Source organism: Leiobunum rupestre, chromosome 6, assembly GCF_980474605.1.
Source record: "Leiobunum rupestre chromosome 6, qqLeiRupe1.1.hap1, whole genome shotgun sequence".
In the NCBI taxonomy this organism is placed as follows: Eukaryota; Metazoa; Arthropoda; class Arachnida; order Opiliones; family Sclerosomatidae; genus Leiobunum; species Leiobunum rupestre.
The window spans coordinates 67413132-67435442 of NC_143389.1; the positions used below are offsets into that span (position 1 = coordinate 67413132).

Genomic DNA, 22311 nt, shown 5'->3' on the forward strand with positions numbered 1-22311 from the left:
AAGGGAAGCTACCCTTTTAAACAAAAAGCAGAAAAAAAATTTTAGTTTAAGGTATGACCAAATGAATAAATACGGGATTTCAATATCATTGCCCAATAGCTTAATAATAAATTGGAGATGCTTAATGATATATAAAATTTGTATTGTGATGTATGGGGAATGTGTCATGTAAATAGGCCACATTGCTCCCAACGTCTGCGGCGACCACGGTTTGCAGCGCTAATTAACTGTACCATTGTGGGTTGTTTACTGTTGAAGTCAGCCATTCTTTATTTGTCACAAGTCCTGGAAAATTAACAACTCTACAAAAACTTCTAGGTGTGTCTTTCCACCCATTTTGAGATTTTCAGCCCTTAAGTTGGTCGTGCCCTAGCAGTTATTTTTTAATTTTAATAGTGAATTTACTGAAAACAGTTACAGTACTTCAAACTAAGTAAAATATATTTTGTTATATATTTTAAATGTCTATTATAAAAAAATATTATAAAAAGGCTTAGACCAGTAATCCACAACACTATTAGGAATGATTATCTGATTTCAAAGTGACATGATTACCAAAAGTGTGACAATTTAACCTTTTTTTATATGAATGTAAAAAGGGGAAGTGGAGAGGGAAGGTAAAGAAGTTAAAAAGTAGAAATAAGCCACCTGGTGAGGGCTTTGAGAACTAAAGAAGCACTGGAGAAGACTAGCAAGTGTTTATATATCTACGTTTTCATAAAGAACAAACCAGAAAAAAGGTGCATCGTCCATCCTAGCCTAGCCTTCTATGTGCATCTCGATAGCGGCATTCAGTTAATCTTAAGTATAGGAACTTGCACACTTTTGGTAATTATGTAACTTTTGCTGATTTATAGTTTTGATCTATCTCGCTTCATTAGGAAGCTTACCATGATTCATCTCAACCCACTCAAATAATGTTTTTTCTGTTATAGATATGTGTTGACTTACCTACACTGCTTGAAATTAGGCAGTATGTCAAAGACTCTCTAAAAACAATACGACCAGATATTAGACGCAATCTCAATCCTACCCCATACAAGGTAAGATTATAAAGGTGACAGTGACTTAAATTAATTCTGAAATGCAAAACGTTTGCGTAAAAGGTGATGTAGATATCAGCATGAAAGATTTATTTTGTCAGGTTACATAATGAATATCTCACAAGGCAGCTAGATCATAAAAGTTAAACATGCATTACTTTGTAGGCATATATCAACGAAAGGTCATATTGTCTATGTAGGATTAGTAATAATATCCGTTTTCCCATAGGTTTCTGTTTCAGACGAACTTTATCAGTTCATGCATGACCTATGGCTACAACATGCACCTATTGGTGAATTGTCATGAGTATTATTTCATTGGAGCAGGAAGCAAACTAATTAGTGATAAAATCCTGTTCTGTTACTGAATTAAAAATTCCCATTTTAGTAAACATTTTAAAATTGTAATTTTTAATGGTTTTATTAAATTTTAATTTACACGTAAAAATAGTATTATTGTAAAACCAAAAAAATTATTATTTTGTTTAACTATTTCATATAAATGTTTAAGATTTTCTATTATATAGGAAAATTTAATTTTGTTTGGTAGTATTATGGTAGTCCTATGGCAAACAGATCTGTTATAGATTAAAAATGAAATTTATGAAATAAAACAATTTATTTGTGCAATGACTTCTTGTACAGAACCCAATTTATTTTAACTCACGGACGTTTTTGGAAAATTCATTAAAGGTTTTAGTTACTCGTTATTTCACATATTTAGTTGATTAAAAATTAGCTAGAGTTTTCTCAGTTTTCAATCTTTCATCATGGTTTAAGACTACCTGTCTTAGATTTGATTTCCCCTTTAATATTTCAGATTTATACAAACCTGTCTTAGATTTGGTTTCCCCTTTAATATTTCAAATATATACAATTTTGCTAAAGTTGAAGAAAAACCATATTGTCAGATACAGTGTGACTGGATTATGAAAACAATACACTTCTGGAAAATTCATCGAAGTTTTAATTCTGCAAAATCTCAAAACTAAATTGGACCTAAGTGACCAAAGATGAATTTAATAATAACAATAATAGATTTATTAGGAACATCTTTTAAGTAGCTTACAATACTTTTTTACAAAAGAGTCCTGGGTGTACTTCCCTAATTACATTAAATTAACACCAACAATAAAATCAAAGTAAAAATTATAGAATTACGATTTAAAAGTTAAGAATAAAATCCCAAAATCCAACCTTAAGACAAATTTTAGTTCTATAGAGAGCTGTTATGTTCTTTTTAAAATGACGAACATTATCAATTAACTTTGTTGAATGAGGAAGATTATTCCAAGCATAGGAGCCGTTAGATTTAACACTTATGGATTTAAATGCTTAATACCATTTTCGTTGCAATATTTGGTAAACTTACCTGCACAATACTCCATACCATTGTCAGTTCGCAGGGCTTTAATGGTTCTCCCAGTCTGTTTTTCGACATCTGCCTTATACACCTTGAAAATATCAAAGACCTCACTTTTATTTTTCATAGTATAAAGTTTCATATAACGACTGTTGTCATCAATAAAAGTGACATAATATCTAGCTCCCCCTATCGAGGGAATCGGAGCTGGTCCCCAGACATCAGAATGGACCAATTCTAATATCTCTTTACTACGTATAGTCTTCATAGGTGGATATGTACTACGTGTACTTTTTGCTATTTGACATGATATACAAACATCCAAACTCCCTGTTTTACAGTCCAGCTCCTCTAACATTTGGTGTGCAATCATGAAATTCATATCTTCTTCATTAATGTGGCTGAGACGCTTGTGCCACAGATCTCGACCTCCTATAATATAATCATAAACAGATGATGTATGAGTTTCGAGAACTGTGTCTATTTCCTCTGTTTCCTGTCCTTGTCCCAGTACGTGCGCTTTGACTGTATAGAAATTGTCTTTTGATAGTTGTGCCTTAAAAGCTAAATTCCCTTTAGGAAAATAGACAGTGATACAGGCATGTTCTACGATGGCTTTGTAACCAGCCTGGTCTAATAACCTTCCAGAGAGTAAATTACGGTGCATCCCCCGTGTATATATAACTGGAAAATGTTACCTCCATCCACATCCATCTTCAACCAAACATTGCCCTGGCCTTCCACTCTCGATTTACCTTCACCCACGATTGCGTCTGTTTTCAATTCTGAATAGTTTTCAAACCAGTGCCGTTGGTTACAAAAATGGTGAGTGGCTGCAGTGTCAATGATCCAATTACTTGACATCGTCGTAGTTGACATAAATGCTGAAGCAATAAAAGCTCCTCTTTCGGGTTTCTTTGGGTCTTTATATTGCGATTGTTGTGTTGTCTTCTTTCGACATTGACTTTCCCGATGACCCCATACATGGCAGAAATGACATTTCCCTTTGAAATGTCTATTATCTTTTGTCTTCCCATCTGCCCGTTGATTACGTATCTGCACGGCATATGCATTCGCTGCTTGCACCACCGTCGCTCCTTTTAGAGTTGTTTGACGACCATATTCTGCAGTCAATTGATTTCTGATAGTAGTAGAGACAAACTTCGTGTCATCAGCATCGTAGATGATAGACACCAGACTCTGATAAGTTTCCGGCAATGACCCAATGAGTTGGTATGAAACATCTATCGGTTACTGTTTCGCCAGCCTCCTCTAATTGTCTCTTGGCATAATTGATACGTCCTATGAAGGCCGGCATACATTCTCCTTCTTCATATTCTATGTTATAGAAAAGTTTCCTTAGTGTCCCAATGCGGGCACGAGATGATGGTTCATACGCCTTTCGTAGGGCTTCCCACATCCCTTCAGGTGTTGTCTCGCCATCAACTATACTCCTCACAGTGGGGGATAAACCAAGCCCAATAGTGGCATACGCCTTTGATTTTCGAAGGTTATATCTGAATATCACGTCAGCTGCTGCCGTAGAGGCAGGTGGGACTTCTGTTTGGTTTACTATCTCCCATACACCTTGCCCTCTAAGAACCATCTCCATTTCATAGCGCCAATTTCGGTAGTTCCTAATTCGATCCCAGCAGAGATGCCATTTGTTGTAGATGGGTTCAATAAATATAACTTCTTTATGAATAATGAGTAGTTTATTTATTTAATTAGTTAAATTAGGCATAGTTAATAATATACATTTTACATACAGTAGAGTGAACGATATAACGGCTTGGTCAGGAGTAAGACCACAAAAGAAAAACAAGAATGCGGACGCTATGATTTTTACAGGGTTGCCAACCACTAATACTAAATATTTCCCCAATGACGTTATGGCATAGATCTATTAACATTATCACAATATCTGGCCGCCTCATTGATCAAGCTGGTTTCAAGTCCATAATAGAGAACTCACGTTTTACTACATATTTTCCAAATGGAGTTTTCGGTTTTGAAGCGCCTTTAACCAATGCCAATTTCTACTCTGTCAAAGCTGTTGTCTTACTGGATGGACCTCAAGATGTAGATGAAGAGCAGGAGATAGTCGAAAATTTATCAATAACCGTTTCACCAGACTGGAGCGAGAAGGTTAGCGGAACTCACTTATGGCATGCACGTCTTGACCATATGAACGAAGAAGACCTGAAATACATGGCGGCACATAAAATGCTCGAAGGTTTGAAACTATCAAAGGGCAATCTTGGAGTTTGCGTTCCCTGCAAGGTGGCGAAAAGCACACGTAATACACATCGGCCACTTGAGAATATACGAAGTACAGAACTATTACAACTTGTTCACTCTGATGTTTGGGGCCCGTCACCCGTTACTTCATTAGGTGGAGCTGCGTACTACATAACGTTTATCGATGATAAAAGCCGATATTCAAAGGTATACATGATGAAGCATAAAAGCGAAGCATTTGATAGGTTCAAGGAATTTAAAGCGGATGTGGAGAATCAAACAGGGTTTACAATCAAAGCGCTGAAAACCGATAATGGACTTGAGTATTTAGCAGATCGGTTCACAAGATATTGTAAGGATGCTGGGATCAAACATGAACGCACCAATACGTATTCCCCTCAAATGAATGGCGTCGCAGAGCGCATCAATCGAACTCTGCTTAATACAGTCGGAGCGCTAATGGATGATGCCAAATTGCCACATTTCTTATGGGCTGAGTTAGTACACACTGCTGTGTCACTGAAGAATCGCTCCAGACATGCAAAGTTGGGGAATAAAGTACCTCAAGAGCTCTGGCGAAAAACAAACCGAGTGGGAGATTCCTGAAACGCATTGGATGTTTAGCATTTCTACACGTTCCACCACAACGCTGTAAAAATAAATTTCAGAGAAGAGCAAAGCCTGGTGTGCTCGTCGGATATGCCATAAATACAAGAGGGTATCGAATATGGTTGCCTGAAGAAAGAACCGTAATAGAGTCGAAACACGTTACATTTGCAGAAAGCAAGATTGGTATTGACAATGTTCGATATACTCCCCAGAGATCTTGTATTTTGGCCAATTGAGGAGGAACCTGAAATACCAATGGAAGTGAAGCCAGAAGTGGAACCAGTACAAATAGATATAATTGACAACAATACAGAAAATCCAGTTCAAATAACCATGGAGCATACAGGGAGACAACCAGTTATTGGATTACCACCGGGTTGGACATGAGAAATTAGAACCCGTAAATCAGGGTCAACAGCAGGTCAGAAAGACGTATATTATTACGACCCAGATGGTATTCAGCTCCGATCAAAGCCTGATGTAACACGATACATGCAGAAAAATAAGATGAATTATGACTTAAATGTTTTTGATTTTTCTAATACCCTCAAGACATCAATGATGCTATCTGGTATTACTCTGGCAGATGTAGCAGAGGTATTTGAAGCTTGTTATATGGAAGTAAAGATACCCGCAAATTACGAAGAAGCTCTCACTTCACCTCAAAAAAATGATTGGCAAAAAGCCATATGGATCAAGAAATTAATACCCTCGAAGAATGACAGGTAGCAGCAATAGTCAAGAAACCAAGTGGTAAAATAATGGGATGCCGATGGGTCTATGCATTGAAAAAGGACCATAATGGAGAAATCGTCCAATATAAAGCCCGGATTGTGGCACAAGGATTTGGATTAATTGAAGGCGTCGATTATGATGAAGTCTTTTCTCCAGTCCTAAACTTTTCACTTATACGACTATTTATTTCACAATTTGTCATGTGTTTCGGATGGGTGCATAGTCACATGGATGTGACAAATGTATATCTGTATGGAAACCTTGATAAACCCGTATATATGAAACAGGTGCCAGGGTATACAAAGGCAGATCCTACTCAATATTGTCTAATGCTCCAAAAGTCACTCTATGGCTTACCACAAAGTGGCAGACAGTGGTTTCGAGAACTTGACAAAAGTTTCACTGACTTGGGTTTTTCTAAGTTGAGAGGCACAAATTGTATTTATTACATACCTTTCAAAATTATCCTTATGGTTTATGTTGACGACCTCATAGTGTTGGCGAAAAATAACAGCTGCATTCAAGAAACTCATGATATATTGTCTACAAAGTACCACATAAAATGTCTGGTACCAATTCGTAAACTATTGGGAGTCATGTTCGAGTTCAAGGAAGGAACCTTAAAGTAACATCAAACGTCCTAAATCAACAAAATAGGGATGAAATTTGGAATATGCTTACCAATGGTACATAATACCATATTGACAAAACAGGATTGTCATGTCACGGAAGAAGATATGGCTCTCATGAAAAATGTTCCGTATCGTGCTTTGGTTGGAAGTTTAATGTTCGTCGCACAGAGGACGCACCCGGACATTCTATTTTCGGTAATTGCATTATCGCAATTCAACTCAAATCCCGGACATACTCATTGGTATAGTCAACTAACGCGCTATCTAATCACAACAGCAAATCATGGACTAGTTTATCATGGTATGAAAAATCCAGAGTTGGTGATATACAGTGATAGTGATTGGGGAGCAGATAGAGATACCAGACATTCTCATTGCGGTTATGTTGCTTATCTTGGAAAAACACCAGTGTCATGGAGATCCATGAAACAGAAGTCCGTGGCACTCTCTACGACAGAGGCTGAGTATGTTGCTTTGACTGAGGCTATAAAGGAACTTTTATGGTTGCAGCCGATTATCAATGAGCTTAAAACTTTTAATGTACATATTGACAAACCCCTAGTATTATGTGATAACCAATCAGCCATAGCGTTTACAAAAAATAGTATCGAAAACCAACGCACTAAGCATATTGACTTGCGATACCATTTCATAAGAGAAAATATTGATAAAGACACTTACCTTACAATATGTAAAAACCTCAGATAATGTTGCAGATATCTTAACGAAATCCCTCAACAAAACTACTTTTGTACATTGTGTAAATTTATTGAATATTCATGATTGATTACTTGTTATAGATTAACGTTTAACTTATCGTAACTTAATGCTGTGAATTTTAAAGAGGGGGAGTGAAAAAGGGGGAGCCCTAAACTTTAACATTTACTATATATCGCCACTAGGGGGCGCCTGTACAAAAAGCACACATTTTGATTCTACTCTGCTCTCATGAGAGGCCGCTTAATTTTCAGTGTTGTTTTATACTATCATGTTTTGTTATCATTAACGCATTAAACTATTATTTTTATGGATACGTTAGTTTAATTATTTAACCCACTTCAGCAGTTCCCCAGACTTTCGAGGTTTTCAATTTATGACAGGAAATTCCTATAGGCCAAATTTCTGGGTTTAGTATGATATCCAACATGATAATACAAAGGGTAGGCAATTTACTTTTTTTCGCTCAACATAGAAGCAGTCGTTATGAAGATTTTTCCAGGTATGTTTAGGATGAATGGTGACTTATACACCAAAATATGTAATAATTTTGATTATAAAGGACATCGCACTTCTTCTATGGGATTCGGCTTTCGATCGATTTTTTTTAAATTTAATTAAGTTGTTGGGCTTGATCAAAGAAGCAAAATTGACCATTGCCATTTTCCGCTAGCTCCTATAGTTCGGCCAGTATCAGCGGTCAAAAGTGTACGAAACTTAGTATAGTCTATTTGTTAAAAGAAGTCACATCCCATCGTTTAGCGATCTACGTTCGCCCGTAGCTAGTCTGGGCAAACTAATAATAGTTTTCTTGCCAAGGATCGGGATGCTTCCCAAAACAAGAGCATCGGATTTGGTTTCATTCTGATCGCACGATGAACGAACTCAGTAAATAAATAATTAAATGTTGAGTTTTAACTGTCGCGTGACCGTGACTTTAACCGACTGTGTGACTAAAATCGATAAATAAGTGTTTGATCTGTTGTGGTGCGACTGATTCTTTCATATCAGCGAGCGTTGAATGTGGGATTCAACGAAACGGTTAATCATATATATTCTGCTTTCTTAAGTATTTCTTTTAAGGTTTGTTTTATTTTATTATTGCTAAAAAATATTGAATAATATTCATCAAATAATAATTTGCGAGAAAATAAATTATGAAGTGAAGTAGAGGTGTAAACATCTTGGCAAGAAAACTCTATTGACAGTGAACCTGGACTAGCGTCGCGCGAGCGTAGAGCGCTAACCTATGGGCAGTGACTTCTTTTAACAAATAGACTATACTAAGTTTCGTCCACTTTTGACCACTGATACTGGACAAACTATAGGAGCTAGGGAAAAATGGCAATGGACAACCCTTACCAAAAAATAAGTTGGATTTCAGTTTGTATTTAGTTTGTATACACATTATTAGTTGATATTGAGTTGGTATTAAGTAGGCTCAAGTTGTCAGCATATTTCAAGTTACTATTAAAGGGGTAATAAGTTGTTATTCAGTTGGTAGGAAAATACTGCTTTTGCTAAATTTATAATTAGTTGGTTTTTAGTAGTCAGGAAATTACATAATATTTTTAAGTTGGTTTTTAGATGTTTCCCTAGTAGGATTTAAGTTGCTTTTAAGTAGTTAAATGTAAATGTTGATTCTGGTTTAGTTGGAAATAAGTTGATTAGTAAAGAGGATTTAAGTTATTTTTAAGTAGGCATTTGTCCCAAATACAAACTGAAAACCAAGTTGAAATACAAGTTTTCCTAAGTGGTTTTTAGCCAACTTATTTTTTGGTAAGGGAATTTTGCTCCTTTGATCAAGCTTAACAACATGTTTCAATTTGAAAAAAATCTATCGAAAGCCAAATCCCATAGAAGAAGTGCGATGTCCTTTCTATAGACCGATGCAGCTCAGGTTTGTCTCACATGACTGAAAAAATTAGGAAAAATAAACCCCAGTTTAGTCTCAGCTTAGCTATTATATTCAGAAATATATTTGTTAGTCTTAGTTTGGGCTCAAGAGTTTTTACATTTTTAATAGACTCAGCTGGATGAAGTTACCAGGTTTCAAATTCATGCTATCAATTTTTAGGGTACGTGTGATTGATGGTCTTTTGCCTAATATTAGTTACTAATATAATCACTAGCTTGAATAATTTACTAAGTCACCTCTGCCGGTCCCCTACCTTTAAGCAAGTTCAGGGCCACTACGCTTTATCCACCATGGCTCTCAGTTATGAGATTCTTGTGCCAACAACACTGCGGCAGGCAGCACAGTGTACTATTGACTAAATATAATAAATCTATACATATTTGGTTATCTTTTGTAAATTACCTTTAAGACATAACATAATACTTAAAAGATAACTATAGGTCAATAAATTCAGTAGATAAAGTGTCAAATGTCTATTATATAGACTAAATTTTGGTTGGAAAGGACAAATTTTCAGGAAAGGATTTCTTTTCTAGCTTGTTAATTTGTAGAATGTATGCATGCTGGAGAAATTAGACATATGAACAAAGAATAAATATTTTATTTCCATAAATAAAGGCAGTGTGAAAGTCTAAGTTCACAAATTTTAAAGGTATTTAAGAATCATTGTACTATTTCTTACTAAATCAGTGTCTACCTAAACCCAAGAGTGACGCTTTGGCCGAAGCTAATATTTTGAACGCTTCCTCACTCCCAGGAGCTTTGCTTTTGTCAGGATGCAAGAGAACAGCCAGCCTGCGATATGATCTGTTAATCTCCTCCCTAAGAGAACAATCAAAATGAAAAATATTTAGCATCCTTATACAAAGAACCCTGAATTTGAAACCTTCTGAAAATCAAAAGTGGCGTTTATGAGTGAAAAATGTGACAACATTAAATTTAAATTTACCATTGCACTTGCGTGCAATTCCAAAAATATGAGGTACAGTAAACTACGTGGTACCCTTCTTTTCTATAAAACAGTTTGCTCTTTTTCCCTTTGAGAAGGCCGTATAGTACACCAAGGGAGAAAAATTCTTAAAAAATAAATTAACCAAGTCTTTATTAGGTATGGAACATAAACAATGATATATTGAGGGCAATTTATGGCAATCGATTAAACAATTGACATAAAAAACCAGTGAATTTAAATATACAACATAAATGATGTGTACTGCTGCCCTATAAAGAACAATGCATTAAGCAACACGACGGTAGCTTTGAGAACGATTAGTTCTATTTTGTTCAAACTTTCAGCCAGTCTCAAGGTACTATAATGTCAATAATCTCTACTTAGAAAGAATGAGTCTTTGGACTCTCTGTCCAAAGCTACCATGGTCTAATTTTCCCTCACTTTCAGATCTAGGGAAGGAAGGAAAAAACATGTGCCTCAATTGTGATTTTAATTTTATGGGAAAGGAGTTTTTGTTAGAGCATGAAGGGATCTCAACATGTTCATTCTCCTTAAGTAGAAATACATTCTTTGTTGTCAATCTCACTTACATAAAATTTCAAGGGGCCCTCAAATTCTCTATACATTCAGTGTTATAGAATTTATATCCTATGAATAATTGAAAAAAAAACTTACTTTGATGCCCCTGGCTGAAGACCAAGTTTTGCGTAATTATCTTTGCCACATCTTAACTGATAAATAGCCTGCACTTGTTCCTTCGTATATGATGGGCTTGACTTGGTCATAACTGGTCTACTACCAGTTTCCAACATTTGTACAATATTTGTGAACAATGCCTATAAATATGATATAGTAAATTAATGAAAATCTACGTATAGGTTAATAAAAGGCCAGCAAAATTAGCTAATTTTTGTAGAGGTTCTTACTTTTATTATTTTACATTAATTTAAAATTTAGTTAACAATTATGGAAATAGGCTTTAACGGACTAAAAACCGTAATACCAAAAATTATAGATAAACCATGATAGATGGCGTTAGTAGTGAGTCTATGCAAATGGAATAAACTTAGATAAGATAAGAGGTGTATACATATAGGAACCCTTCTCATTGTTACTCACTATACACCTTGCGATAAGTCTCCAGTATAACTTTTGTGGTTTTAACTTCTAATATAAAATGTAGTTAGTTGATAAAGAAGTTAAGTTTAATTTCGAATATGTCTGCCCTATTTATTCACCAAAACCAAAAATACTCCGCTGACCCTGTATCCCGAAACCCCAGTCGCTACAAGGCCATAGAACTATTGTTTCGGAGTCGGATGGATTTTCATTTTTCAATGAAGTCGATTGTGCATCTCCAAACATTAAGACTTGAGAAGTAAAATTTATATTTCGCTTGACTGTTAAAGAACTAGTTAATCTCCATTTTGTTCACACCAAAATGCACAAACATTTGGGCCAAGTAAGAAGAAATATACGGTTTTTTAAAAATTCTCATAAATTATAAATACAATAAAACCTGTAATTTTAGGCAACAAAAACCAGATTCAAAACTGTGAATACTAGATGTATACACTTTCAGAATAAGGGACTGTCCTTATTTTAAAAGTTAGCTTATTAAATCAAAGATTTATATCCTATACGAATTTGTACAAGTTACCCTTTAAAATTAAAAAAAACTGCAATTAAAATTGAATTGATCAATAATACCTCAAACATCTCAGATATTCCTGCACCAGTTAAAGCCGATGTTTCAAAATACAAAAATCCATGCAGCTCTGCCCAGAGTCTACAATCCGCTTCTTGTACCGCTCTTCTTTTATCGCACTACAACAATAAAGAAATTGTTTTAGAGTGAGTGCAAGTTGAAATAATGCGAATTATACAGTATAAAAATTGTAGAGCTTCAGTATAAGAAATTTATAAAATTCAAAATTTTTTCAAAGGAATTATGAACCAATAGTGTACTCCCAATCACTAACTAACCAACAGTTGTAGCGGCTGCACCTACGGGAAACCAGGTGATTAATCAAACCAATATTGGGACTTTGCCTGATGGATGGCATAGAGAGGTTCGCATACGGCAATCCGGTGCTTCACAAGGAACTCCGGATATATATTATCATGATCCAGAAGGTAGAACGTAGATTTCCAGTAAAAGCTTAGTAGACCATATCGTAACTAATGACCTGCCACTTTACCCAGATGTATTTGATTTTTCAAGAAAGAATTTGGCTGCATTGTTGGTATCGAATGTTACTGAAGACGATGTCAATGAAATATTTCACGCCTATTGTACAGAGGTAACAATACCACAACGATGCAATAACCTCACCACAAGCGGCAGAATGGAAAGCAGCCATGGACAACGAAATGGAGACCTTAGATAAGCATGAAGTCACTGAGCTAATTTCAAAACCGGGAAATAAAAAGATAATAGGATGTCGCTGGGTCTATGCGCTAAAAAGGGATTATAACGGCAGGATTACGCTACCAAGCGCGACTTGTCGCTCAAGGATTTAATCAAACGGAAGGAGAAGACTATGACCAGAGTTTTTCACCTGTTGTTAATTTCTCCTTAATACGTTTATTCATAGCAATATTTGTGATAACCCTTGGATGGGTACACAATCATATGGACATCAAAAACGCTTATTTATGCTTATTTGTATGGCGATCTTGACGATGACGTATTCATGAGAAAAGTACCAGGGTACGAAAGTAAAGATCCAAAACAATTCGGTTTGAAGCTACAAAAGGCCCTGTACGGATTACCACAAAGTGGTCGGCAGTGGCACATTGAATTAGAAAAAACATTTCGAAGCTTGGGATTTTCCAAGCTGTTGGGAACGAACAGTATTTATTTCATTCCGAACAAAGTCATAATACTCGTTTATGTAGACGATTTAGTTGTATTGACCAAAACTGATGACATGTTGAAGGAAACGTATCAACCCCTCTCAATAAAATACGATATTAAAACACTTGGCCCCATACGTAAGCTATTAGGGGTGGAATTTCATTTCAAATCTAATGGGACACATACCCTACTGATGAATCGACCGAATTATATCAAACAAATCTGCAAGAGGTTTAACATCATAAATCGCAAACCAGTAAGCTTACCAATCCCAAGCAATGTTATTCTTTCAAAAACGGATTGTCCGGGAAAAGAAGATGATCGACAACGTATGACACAATATCCGTATTGCGAATTAGTCGGATCATTACTTTTCATAGCACAGAGAACCCGACCGGATATCTTATTTAGTGTTGTTACACTTTCTCAGTTTAATAGTAATCCGGGGGAAGTACATTGGAAATGCCTGTGTCAGTTGCTACGCTATGTCGACTCAACTGCGGAACTAGGACTATATTACCATGGTGAGCCCACGAAGCAAGTATCCATATACAGCGACAGCGATTTAGCTGCCAATAGAGACTCTCTACGGTCAACTTGTGGATATATAGTGTATTATGATAGGTGACCTATATCGTGGCGCTCTGTAAAACCGAAGTCAATTGAACTGTCTACAATGGAAGCGGAAAATGTGGCAACCACCGAAGCCATAAAAGAACTGATGTGGCTTGTTCCCATAATACAAGAGTTAGTAGTGTTTGACGTTTTTATAGATACTCCTCAGGTATTCTATGACAGTAAATCAGCTATCGCGTTTGCAACCAATCACGTGGAAAACCAGAGGTCAAAGCATATAGACATTAAATATCATTTTATACGTGATCAACTCGACCAAAATAAATTCCTCCTATGGTAACGCCTCCATCACCTCACTGAAAAAACTTCAAACTTTACAAAACAATAGTGCAAGATCAATCCTCGGAAAACCAATGCATTCCTCAGCAACCGCAGCAAGAAAGGAATTAGGGTGGATGAACCTTCAACAAAGGGCGAAGTATCACACGCTAATACTAATACCAATTAATTGAAGTCAGCAATAAAACTATAAACTATTTATTATGATTAATTAAAAGATCAAGAAAAAGTTAAACACCTTATTAACATCATGGCTATTAGCGGAGAGAGAGTTAAAAAGCAGGGCAGTGTTGCCTAGCGGTTTTAGTTCAAAACAATTCAGTTCAGTTCAGTTAATATCAAAAGGAACTAGTTAATTTATGATAAAGCAAACATGAACTACTATTATTATTATTATTATTATTGAGTGGGGTGGCAAGCCAAACACTTCGACCTAAGGTCCATTGTGCATCCCCAAACTGGGTGACTTAAATAAGTCCTATTGCCGACATAAAGCTTAAAATCTGCCCGGCCGTGATATTAGAGACGTCATACGTCTCCAACCGATGCATACCCAAATGCTCAAACCTCTGGGCTGCATAGTAATCGCAGCTACAGAGGACATGTGAGGCAGTTTCCTCCTCAGCTAGACAAGATCTGCAAATCGGGTCATCACTGACCCCAATAAGCGTTAAATGTCTGTTAAGATGGCAGTGGCCTGTAAGTAGGCCAGTATTAGTGGCCTGTAAGTAGGCCAGTAACAATCCTAATACTGGACCTAGAGAGCGAGAGTAATTCTCTAGCTCTCTCCCTAGATGGGCCAAGAGTGAACTCTTTGGCCTGCCTTTGACCCTCAATTTTAGACCATTGTCCGAGTTGACGATCCGACATAAACTTGGAGATAAAGCCGCGTACAAGTCCTCGGGAGATGGGGAGAGCAGGTTCTGGACCAATGAACCCAGCCCTCGCACCTTCCTTGGCCAAGGCGTCGGCCCTTTCGTTCCCAAGATGCCCCTTATGCCCAGGTACCCAACAAAATTGAACTTTATTGTGCAACCCAAGAGTGCAGAGGAGATCTAAGCAGCTAAAAACCAGTTTAGAAAGAATACTATACTGGCTGAGAGCTCTAAGAGCAGCCTGGCTATCTGAATAAATCTGGATAACCTTCCCATGATACCCCTGATGTAAACAGTGAGCAACACAGAAGCAAATGGCAAAAATTTCAGCCTGGAATACACTAGTGTGTATCCCTAGGCTTTCATAAAAGCCGAAATTATTAGTAAGGCAATACATCCCCGCACCAGTGCCATAGTGTGTCTTAGACCCATCAGTGAACCAGACGATCTCTCCTCTGGTACCGAGGGTCAAGTGACTCCACTCCGCCTGGCTAGGGAAGTTGACCTCAAAAGGTTTACTAAAGTGGAGTTTAGTAACCATCAGATCAGAGCCCATTGTTAAAATCGGCATCTGATTGGACATATCTCGGAAGAGCTTGGTGTGGCTATGCTCCCAATTATTAGCCTTCCACCAGCCATTTTGGTTAAGCCTATAGGCACCTAAAAGGGCAGAACATGAACTACTAACAAATATATACACCCAAAAATGCCCGGAATATATCTGGCAACTATTTGAACCATTAATAAATCCAAAACATTCTTATGGAACCAGAGGAAGTGAAACAAACTTCAACAGTCTGAAAAGGACTACCTCTCTGAGCGATAAAAGCATAAAAAATGTCGGTACCAACTTATTATTAAAAACCCAGAAGTCATTTAATATATTTAAAGCTGACCTAAAAAAATATATTTAAACTTTATAAATTATTTTACTTAAAGTACTTTTACATCTGTAATTATATTTTTATTTAAACGGACTCTCATGTAAAACAGTCATTATGACTGATCGAGAATATCCTGTAATAAAGCTTTTATTATTATTATTATTATGTGAAATCGGAAGAAAATGTGGCGGATGTTTTCACTAAACTATTAACAAAAACAAGCTTTCAGAAATGTGTGAAATTAATTTATACCCGTGATATCAAAAAGAGGGAGTGTTAAATATATTTATATAATTTAGTCTTTGGTATTTCGGTATTAATGTCCGGCAGACCTGCAATGCCTGGCAAACCTGTAATCAACTTATTCAGGTCAGACGCTCTGATAACTCATGTTATGATATACGTTAATTATTGTTCTCTCCGTTAACCATGTTCATTTAGCCTAACTTAATAAATTACTTTAATATTGTCGATAAAGCTTTTTACTTTCATCACCTTACATATATAACAGCCTTGATAGTCAAACGGCACTATGAGCACGTGATGCACCTACCGTTTATTGAGCTTTTTCTTTATTTTAAGCCAAAGTAGACGACTATAGGGAGCTATCATAGGCTTCCTAAGTTTATGGCCTAAAAATTAGGTTTTGATTATTATGCCTTATACATGAAATATTTTTTAAAAGCATTAAACTTTAAGTGCTATAACATTATTTACCCAAATAAAATGTTATAAAACTTTATAGGCTTTTCATTATCCCTTTAACTAGTTTTCATTATCATTTTAACTAGAAAAAAACTAAATAACAGTGATATAATAATAGTCCCACCTTATTTCCACAGAGAACTCCTATAATTTTATCTCCAATATCTGTAGTACCCAACTCGTGTGAAAGCTCTGATATCCAATCGTCTAAAGCTTCAAACGTTGAGAGATTACTCACGTCAAATACCAAAAAAACACCATTCACCTCTCGGTAAAATTCTGAACGTACCTATACAACACACTAAACATTAATTATTTTATTTTTTGAACAAAGCAAAGCACTCACTCAAAACATTTTATTTTATAGTTAGCAAATATGTAAATTTCTGCTCTAAAATTAAAATTTAGTTAATATAACAGCTGCACTAACATTAAGTCAATTTTTCAACATAAAATGGTTAAAAATCAGAAATCAATTAAAAACCGATTGAAATCAAATTATTTTTTCTAAACAACCCTGAAAATAAGCTTGGCATACAGATGAAATTTTCAAGAACTTCTTAGAGAGATATAAGAGAATAAATAGGGGTAAGAATTGGAAACTGGCAGTTTAGATTATAGCTATTGCCGTTTGCTAACTTCCATAATCAATTAATAGATAATTAGCTAAGCTAATACCAAAGGCACCACCTTAGGTCCAAGTCATCTAGCGACTTTCGTTCAGTTACTTTAATGTAATGTTAATGTTAAGATCTGTTGTAAAACTTACCTCATAGAAAAAGTTGTGCCCACTTAAATCGAAAATATTCACTCTTAAATCCTTATCACCAAGATTAACCCTAGTAAAGATAAAAAGATGTGCAATTGTACAGTAATGAAATATTTTCAAATAAAGAACCACATGGAAAATGTCAATTATATTTTTCATGATTCAAAAAAATTGAATGATTCAAAACTGTGAATACTAGATGTAATTGTATACACTTTCAGAATAAGGGACTGTCTTAATCAGGGTTAGCAAAAAATCGGATTTTTTCGGAAAAAATAAAAAAATTCGATTTATACGATAATTATCGGATTTTTTGATAATTATCCGATCATTTGATAATAATCCGATTATTTGGATAATTATCGGATTATTTGGATAAATATCGTTTTTTTTTTGATAATTATGAATATTTGGAATTTAAGTTGTAAAATTTAACGATGATTCCGATGAATTAACAACATTGCCTTTTCAAGTTTCAAAAAAATTTCAAATTTTAAAGTTTAAAATTTGATAAAATTCATTTTGGATAGTTGTAAACATTACATAAATGCGAGCATAAATGTCATAAATATTTAATACTGCTGTATATCCCTTACCAAAAAATAAGTTGGCTAAAAACCACTTAGGACAACTTGTATTTCAACTTGGTTTTCAGTTTGTATTTGGGACAAATGCCTACTTAAAAATAACTTAATTAAATCCTCTTTATTAATCAACTTATTTCCAACTAAACCAGAATCAACATTTACATTTAACTACTTAAAAGCAACTTAAATCCTACTAGGGAAAAACCAACTTAAAAATATTATGTAATTTCCTGACTACTAAAAACCAACTAATTACAAACTTAGCAAAAGCAGTATTTTCCTACCAACTGAATAACAACTTATTACCCCTTTAATAGTAACTTGAAATATGCTGACAACTTGAGCCTACTTAATACCAACTCAATATCAACTAATAATGTGTATACAAACTGAAATCCAACTTATTTTTTGGTAAGGGATTGCTTTCAAAATTATTAAATTGAACTTTAAAAACTGTTTTCAGATATTTTAATTTAATTCGATAATTATCATGATTTTTTCATCGGATAAATATCGATAATTATCGTGATAATTATCATCGATAATTATCGACCAACCCTGGTCTTAATTTTAAAAGTTAGCTTTTTTTTAATTTTTGAGCTTCAGGGAATTTCTTAAAAAATATATAAAATAACTGTTATTAAAACATTTATAGTTACATATAGATAACTTCCATAAGGATTTATGGAATAAAGGCTATAATGGTTTTTCTGTAAACCCCAAGTTCAAGATTGTGACCACAATCATTTATTATTTTTAAAATTATTCACAAAAATATTCAGGTTGGCCTATTTTGAAAAGGATCTTGTTTTATTAGGTGGATACATTTTGCATGTTCTGAGATTTCGGAGTAAAAAGAGTAACGTAGCTATGATGTCATTTTACTCATTTTCTGTGAAGGCTAATAGTCCTAGTCAGTTTAAAAATGCTTTACTAAAATGGTTGCCTGTGACCATTTGACCAGATAAATTGTGGATTGGCAGATAATTTTATCAGTTTACTTCCCTTACCAAAAAATAAGTTGGCTAAAAACCACTTAGGACAACTTGTATATCAACTTGGTTTTCAGTTTGTATTTGGGACAAATGCCTACTTAAAAATAACTTAAATCATCTTTATTAATCAACTTATTTCCAACTAAACCAGAATCAACATTTACATTTAACTACTTAAAATCAACTTAAATCCTACTAGGGAAACATCTAAAAACCAACTTAAAAATATTGTTATTTCCTGACTACTAAAAACCAACTAATTATAAACTTAGCAAAAGCAGTATTTTCCTACCAACTGAATAACAACTTATTACCCCTTTAATAGTAACTTGAAATATGCTGACAACTTGAGCCTACTTAATACCAACTCAATATCAACTAATAATGTGTATACAAACTAAATACAAACTGAAATCCAACTTATTTTTTGGTAAGGGTTTCTTTACAACCCACCCTTACCAAAAAATAAGTGGTCTAAGAACTATTTAAGTTGGTTTTAAGTTTGTATTTGAGACAAATACCAACTAAAAACCTACTTAAAAACAACTTAAAATGTTACTTAAAAAAGACCACTTAAGCCAACTTAAAACTTACTTAAAATGTTACTTAATAAAGACCACTTAAAACCAACTTAAAAAATAATATGTAATTTTCTGACCACTAAAAACCAACTAAATACCAACTTAAAGAAAAAGGCATTTTCCCACCAACTTAAAACCAACTTATTACCAACTTAACTAGTTTACTGAAATATGCTGACCACTTAAAACCAACTTAATATCAACTTAAATGTGAATACCAACTAAATACCAACTAAAAACCAACTTATTTTTTGGTAAGGGGCCTTACCAAAAAATAAGTTGGTTTTTAGTTGGTATTTAGTTGGTATTCACATTTAAGTTGATATTAAGTTGGTTTTAAGTGGTCAGCATATTTCAGTAAACTAGTTAAGTTGGTAATAAGTTGGTTTTTAGTGGTCAGAAAATTACATACTATTTTTTAAGTAAGTTTTAAGTTGGCTTTAAGTGGTCTTTATTAAGTAACATTTTAAGTAAGTTTTTAGTTGGTTTTAAGTTGGTGTTAAGTTGTTTTTAAGTTGTTTTTAAGTAGGTTTTTAGTTGGTATTTAGTTGGTATTTAGTTGGTATTTGTCTCAAATACAAACTTAAAACCAACTTAAATAGTTCTTAGACCACTTATTTTTTGGTAAGGGATAGTTAAGTAAAGGGGTTCGAGGTGGAGATTTTGACATATAATAAAAATTTAAAGACAACGAATTGGTCTTGTGCACAAGCGTTTTAAAATTTTTTAATAATAAAAAACCCGACCTAGGTTTTGGTAACCCTCATGGTACCATTATCAAGACTATTATATTATATGCGCAAGAAAATTTTATCTAATTTTAACCCATGGAGATTTTGACACAAACTACCTCGCCTACCCCGAATACAAAAGTGTTCACTTACTTAACAACACCATAATCCACTCCAACTGTGGCTACATATTTGCTTACAAATCTCTTCTCTCCTAGTCTTTTAATAATGCAACTCTAAGGATGAAAATAAATGTCTTTTTATTTGGGTTTAGGAAAATTGTGTTCTCACACTGAATATCATGTAGAATTTGTTACGTTCTTCATGATCTAGTATTTAGATAGTTTAAAAAGGGCACAGAAGGTAAGTTACTTCTATTTAAGACAAGACTTGATGTCTACTATACGCAGAGTTGCGCTTAGCAGGTTGCAAGCGAAAATCTCGTTTATAAACCATGCCCATTAATATGAAAATCATCAGGGCCACCAGTCTTATTTAGACATACCAAGTGTATACATACATAGCTTCCGGCTTATATTAGTAAGATAATAATCCTATCATAAGATACACCTAAATAAAGGTCTAAAAAAGGATTTGGAAGCATGATGTCATGCTGTACCTTTCGCATGCTTTTTTTTTTCAATTGGAAAAAGCATGGCTGACGTATTATCTCAGGCATGCTGCTAAGTCCCTATTGTGCGAAGAAATTAAATGATAGATAGCAGTGTAGTCTTTGTTTAAAAAATTATTCTTCCAGGTCTGCCAAGTAAACAGAATCAATGGTGTTTAATTGTTGTTTCAGAACAAGAATACAGTTTTAGATAAAACTTATCCTTCAGCCTACATAGCTAACTAAGAATTGATGAATAATTTATGAAGAAGTACTTCATTGCATATCCTATTAGGCTTGCCAATTAAATTTCATGTTGACAGACAATAATAATAATAATAATAATAAAATGCTTTTTATTGGATATCCTTTTAAATCACAAGATTTGTTTACAAAAGGGTCCACAAATTTTAAATTAAAATACACTTATAAGAATTTAATAATTAGTCACAAAAAAGTAATTTAAGTCAATATATCAGAGATGGCTGCCTTGAACTTATTTATACCATCAAGAGTTTTATATTTATAATTGATACTATTCCATAGCTTAATGCCGTTAAATTTAGTGCTTTTATCTCTAAGAGATGTTTGAAAGGTTTCAACGTAAAAATTATTATCAGCACCCCTGGTATTATTCAAAATAGAGGGACATGAAAACCACTCCAGTATATAGTCAGTGGTTCGTAGAGTTTTCACTCTAAACATAAAAATAAGTAGGGCTTGTTTATAAAATAAGACAGTATTAAAGTTAAGAGTGGCGCGAGATATACAGCAAACAAAATTACCAAACCCTTACAATAACCTTTAAGGGTACACTGAGATAGGCTATACCCTATTAGCAATTTTCATAGGTCCACCAAATCAAATTTTAATAGCACACCCAATAAAAGTACTGTAACTAAATCGACATTTAAGGTTAAAGATATCAAATTTTTTTAAAAGATCCTTGGAATATTATTCAATTAAAATTTAAATGGAGGAAACACATGGATATCAGTTTGACAAAGACCCGCAGGTCGAAAGGTCACTCCTTAATAAACATTTTATTTTGATAAACATGTGTTTACTCCGTTTAAATTTTAATTAATTTAAGGTTATTATGAATGACAAATGAGGTTATAAAAGACTTTAGTATAGGGCCCTCAAAATTAGTAGCCTACCTTTAAAAAAATTCTAGAGCCACTTCTAACCGTTTCTTTTTTAGCTACCCATATTTTACTCAAGAACATCGAAGCAAGAACTTTGTACTTTACACTGTAAGGGAGTGGGTACTTACTTGAGCGAAGTCTATTTTGCTTTCTACAATTGTAATGCACTCTTATGGGGTGAGAATGTGGTTATTAATTAGCCACTGCGACTCAGAACTGGTTGTTTGTGAACTATTCAGGAATTTAAACTAGTAAATTTGTCACAATTTTTTCACCCTCATTTACTCTCACAAAACTTAAATTATTTCATATACACAAAAAAGTTTTCAAACTACAAAAGCATGGCCACATACTTTACCAACTTCTGCATCACCCATGCTTAAAATTTTTATACATCGGGATTGGCGTCTTCTAAGTGGTTCCATAACTAAGATTTTCACT

General features: G+C 34.4%; 2 protein-coding genes and 1 pseudogene across 4 annotated transcripts in view; 2 read left to right on the forward strand and 1 right to left on the reverse strand.

Annotated features, from left to right (window-relative positions):
- Naprt (nicotinate phosphoribosyltransferase) overlaps window positions 1-1632 on the forward strand; it is a 30218-nt gene extending 28586 nt beyond the window's left edge. Inside the window, exons 15-16 of one of the 3 annotated variants that reach the window (XM_090177099.1) lie at window positions 936-1043; window positions 1273-1632. In XM_090177099.1, coding sequence (XP_090033225.1) covers window positions 936-1043; window positions 1273-1350 — 186 coding nt within the window. In that variant the 3' untranslated portion in view covers window positions 1351-1632. The remainder of the gene's footprint in view (window positions 1-935; window positions 1044-1272) is intronic. The other 2 variants (XM_090177100.1, XM_090177101.1) reach the window with 2 other exon arrangements.
- Window positions 1633-6674: 5042 nt separating this feature from the next.
- On the forward strand, window positions 6675-7331 carry LOC149943242 (uncharacterized; annotated as a pseudogene).
- Window positions 7332-9841: 2510 nt separating this feature from the next.
- Window positions 9842-22305, reverse strand: LOC149943243 (dnaJ homolog subfamily C member 27-like). Its single transcript, XM_090177413.1, has 7 exons — window positions 22224-22305; window positions 20266-20348; window positions 17219-17288; window positions 16574-16738; window positions 11921-12037; window positions 10886-11046; window positions 9842-10080 (listed from the first exon to the last, which is right to left on the reverse strand). The coding sequence occupies exons 1-7, from the start codon at window positions 22293-22295 to the stop codon at window positions 9945-9947; spliced, it is 804 nt and encodes a 267-aa protein (XP_090033539.1). The 5' UTR covers window positions 22296-22305; the 3' UTR covers window positions 9842-9944.
- Window positions 22306-22311: the final 6 nt, after the last annotated feature.

Excerpts from the sequence above, each read along its gene's own strand:
- LOC149943243 (XM_090177413.1), bottom strand. The coding sequence starts at position 22,295 with ATGGAACCACTTAGAAGACGCCAATCCCGATGTATAAAAATTTTAAGC. Across the intron at positions 20,349-22,223 it reads GTGATGCAGAAGTTGGTAAA|AGTTGCATTATTAAAAGACT; the intron begins GTATGTGGCCAT and ends TTTCATCCTTAG. Across the intron at positions 12,038-16,573 it reads GAGTTCTCTGTGGAAATAAG|TGCGATAAAAGAAGAGCGGT; the intron begins GTGGGACTATTA and ends TTATTGTTGTAG.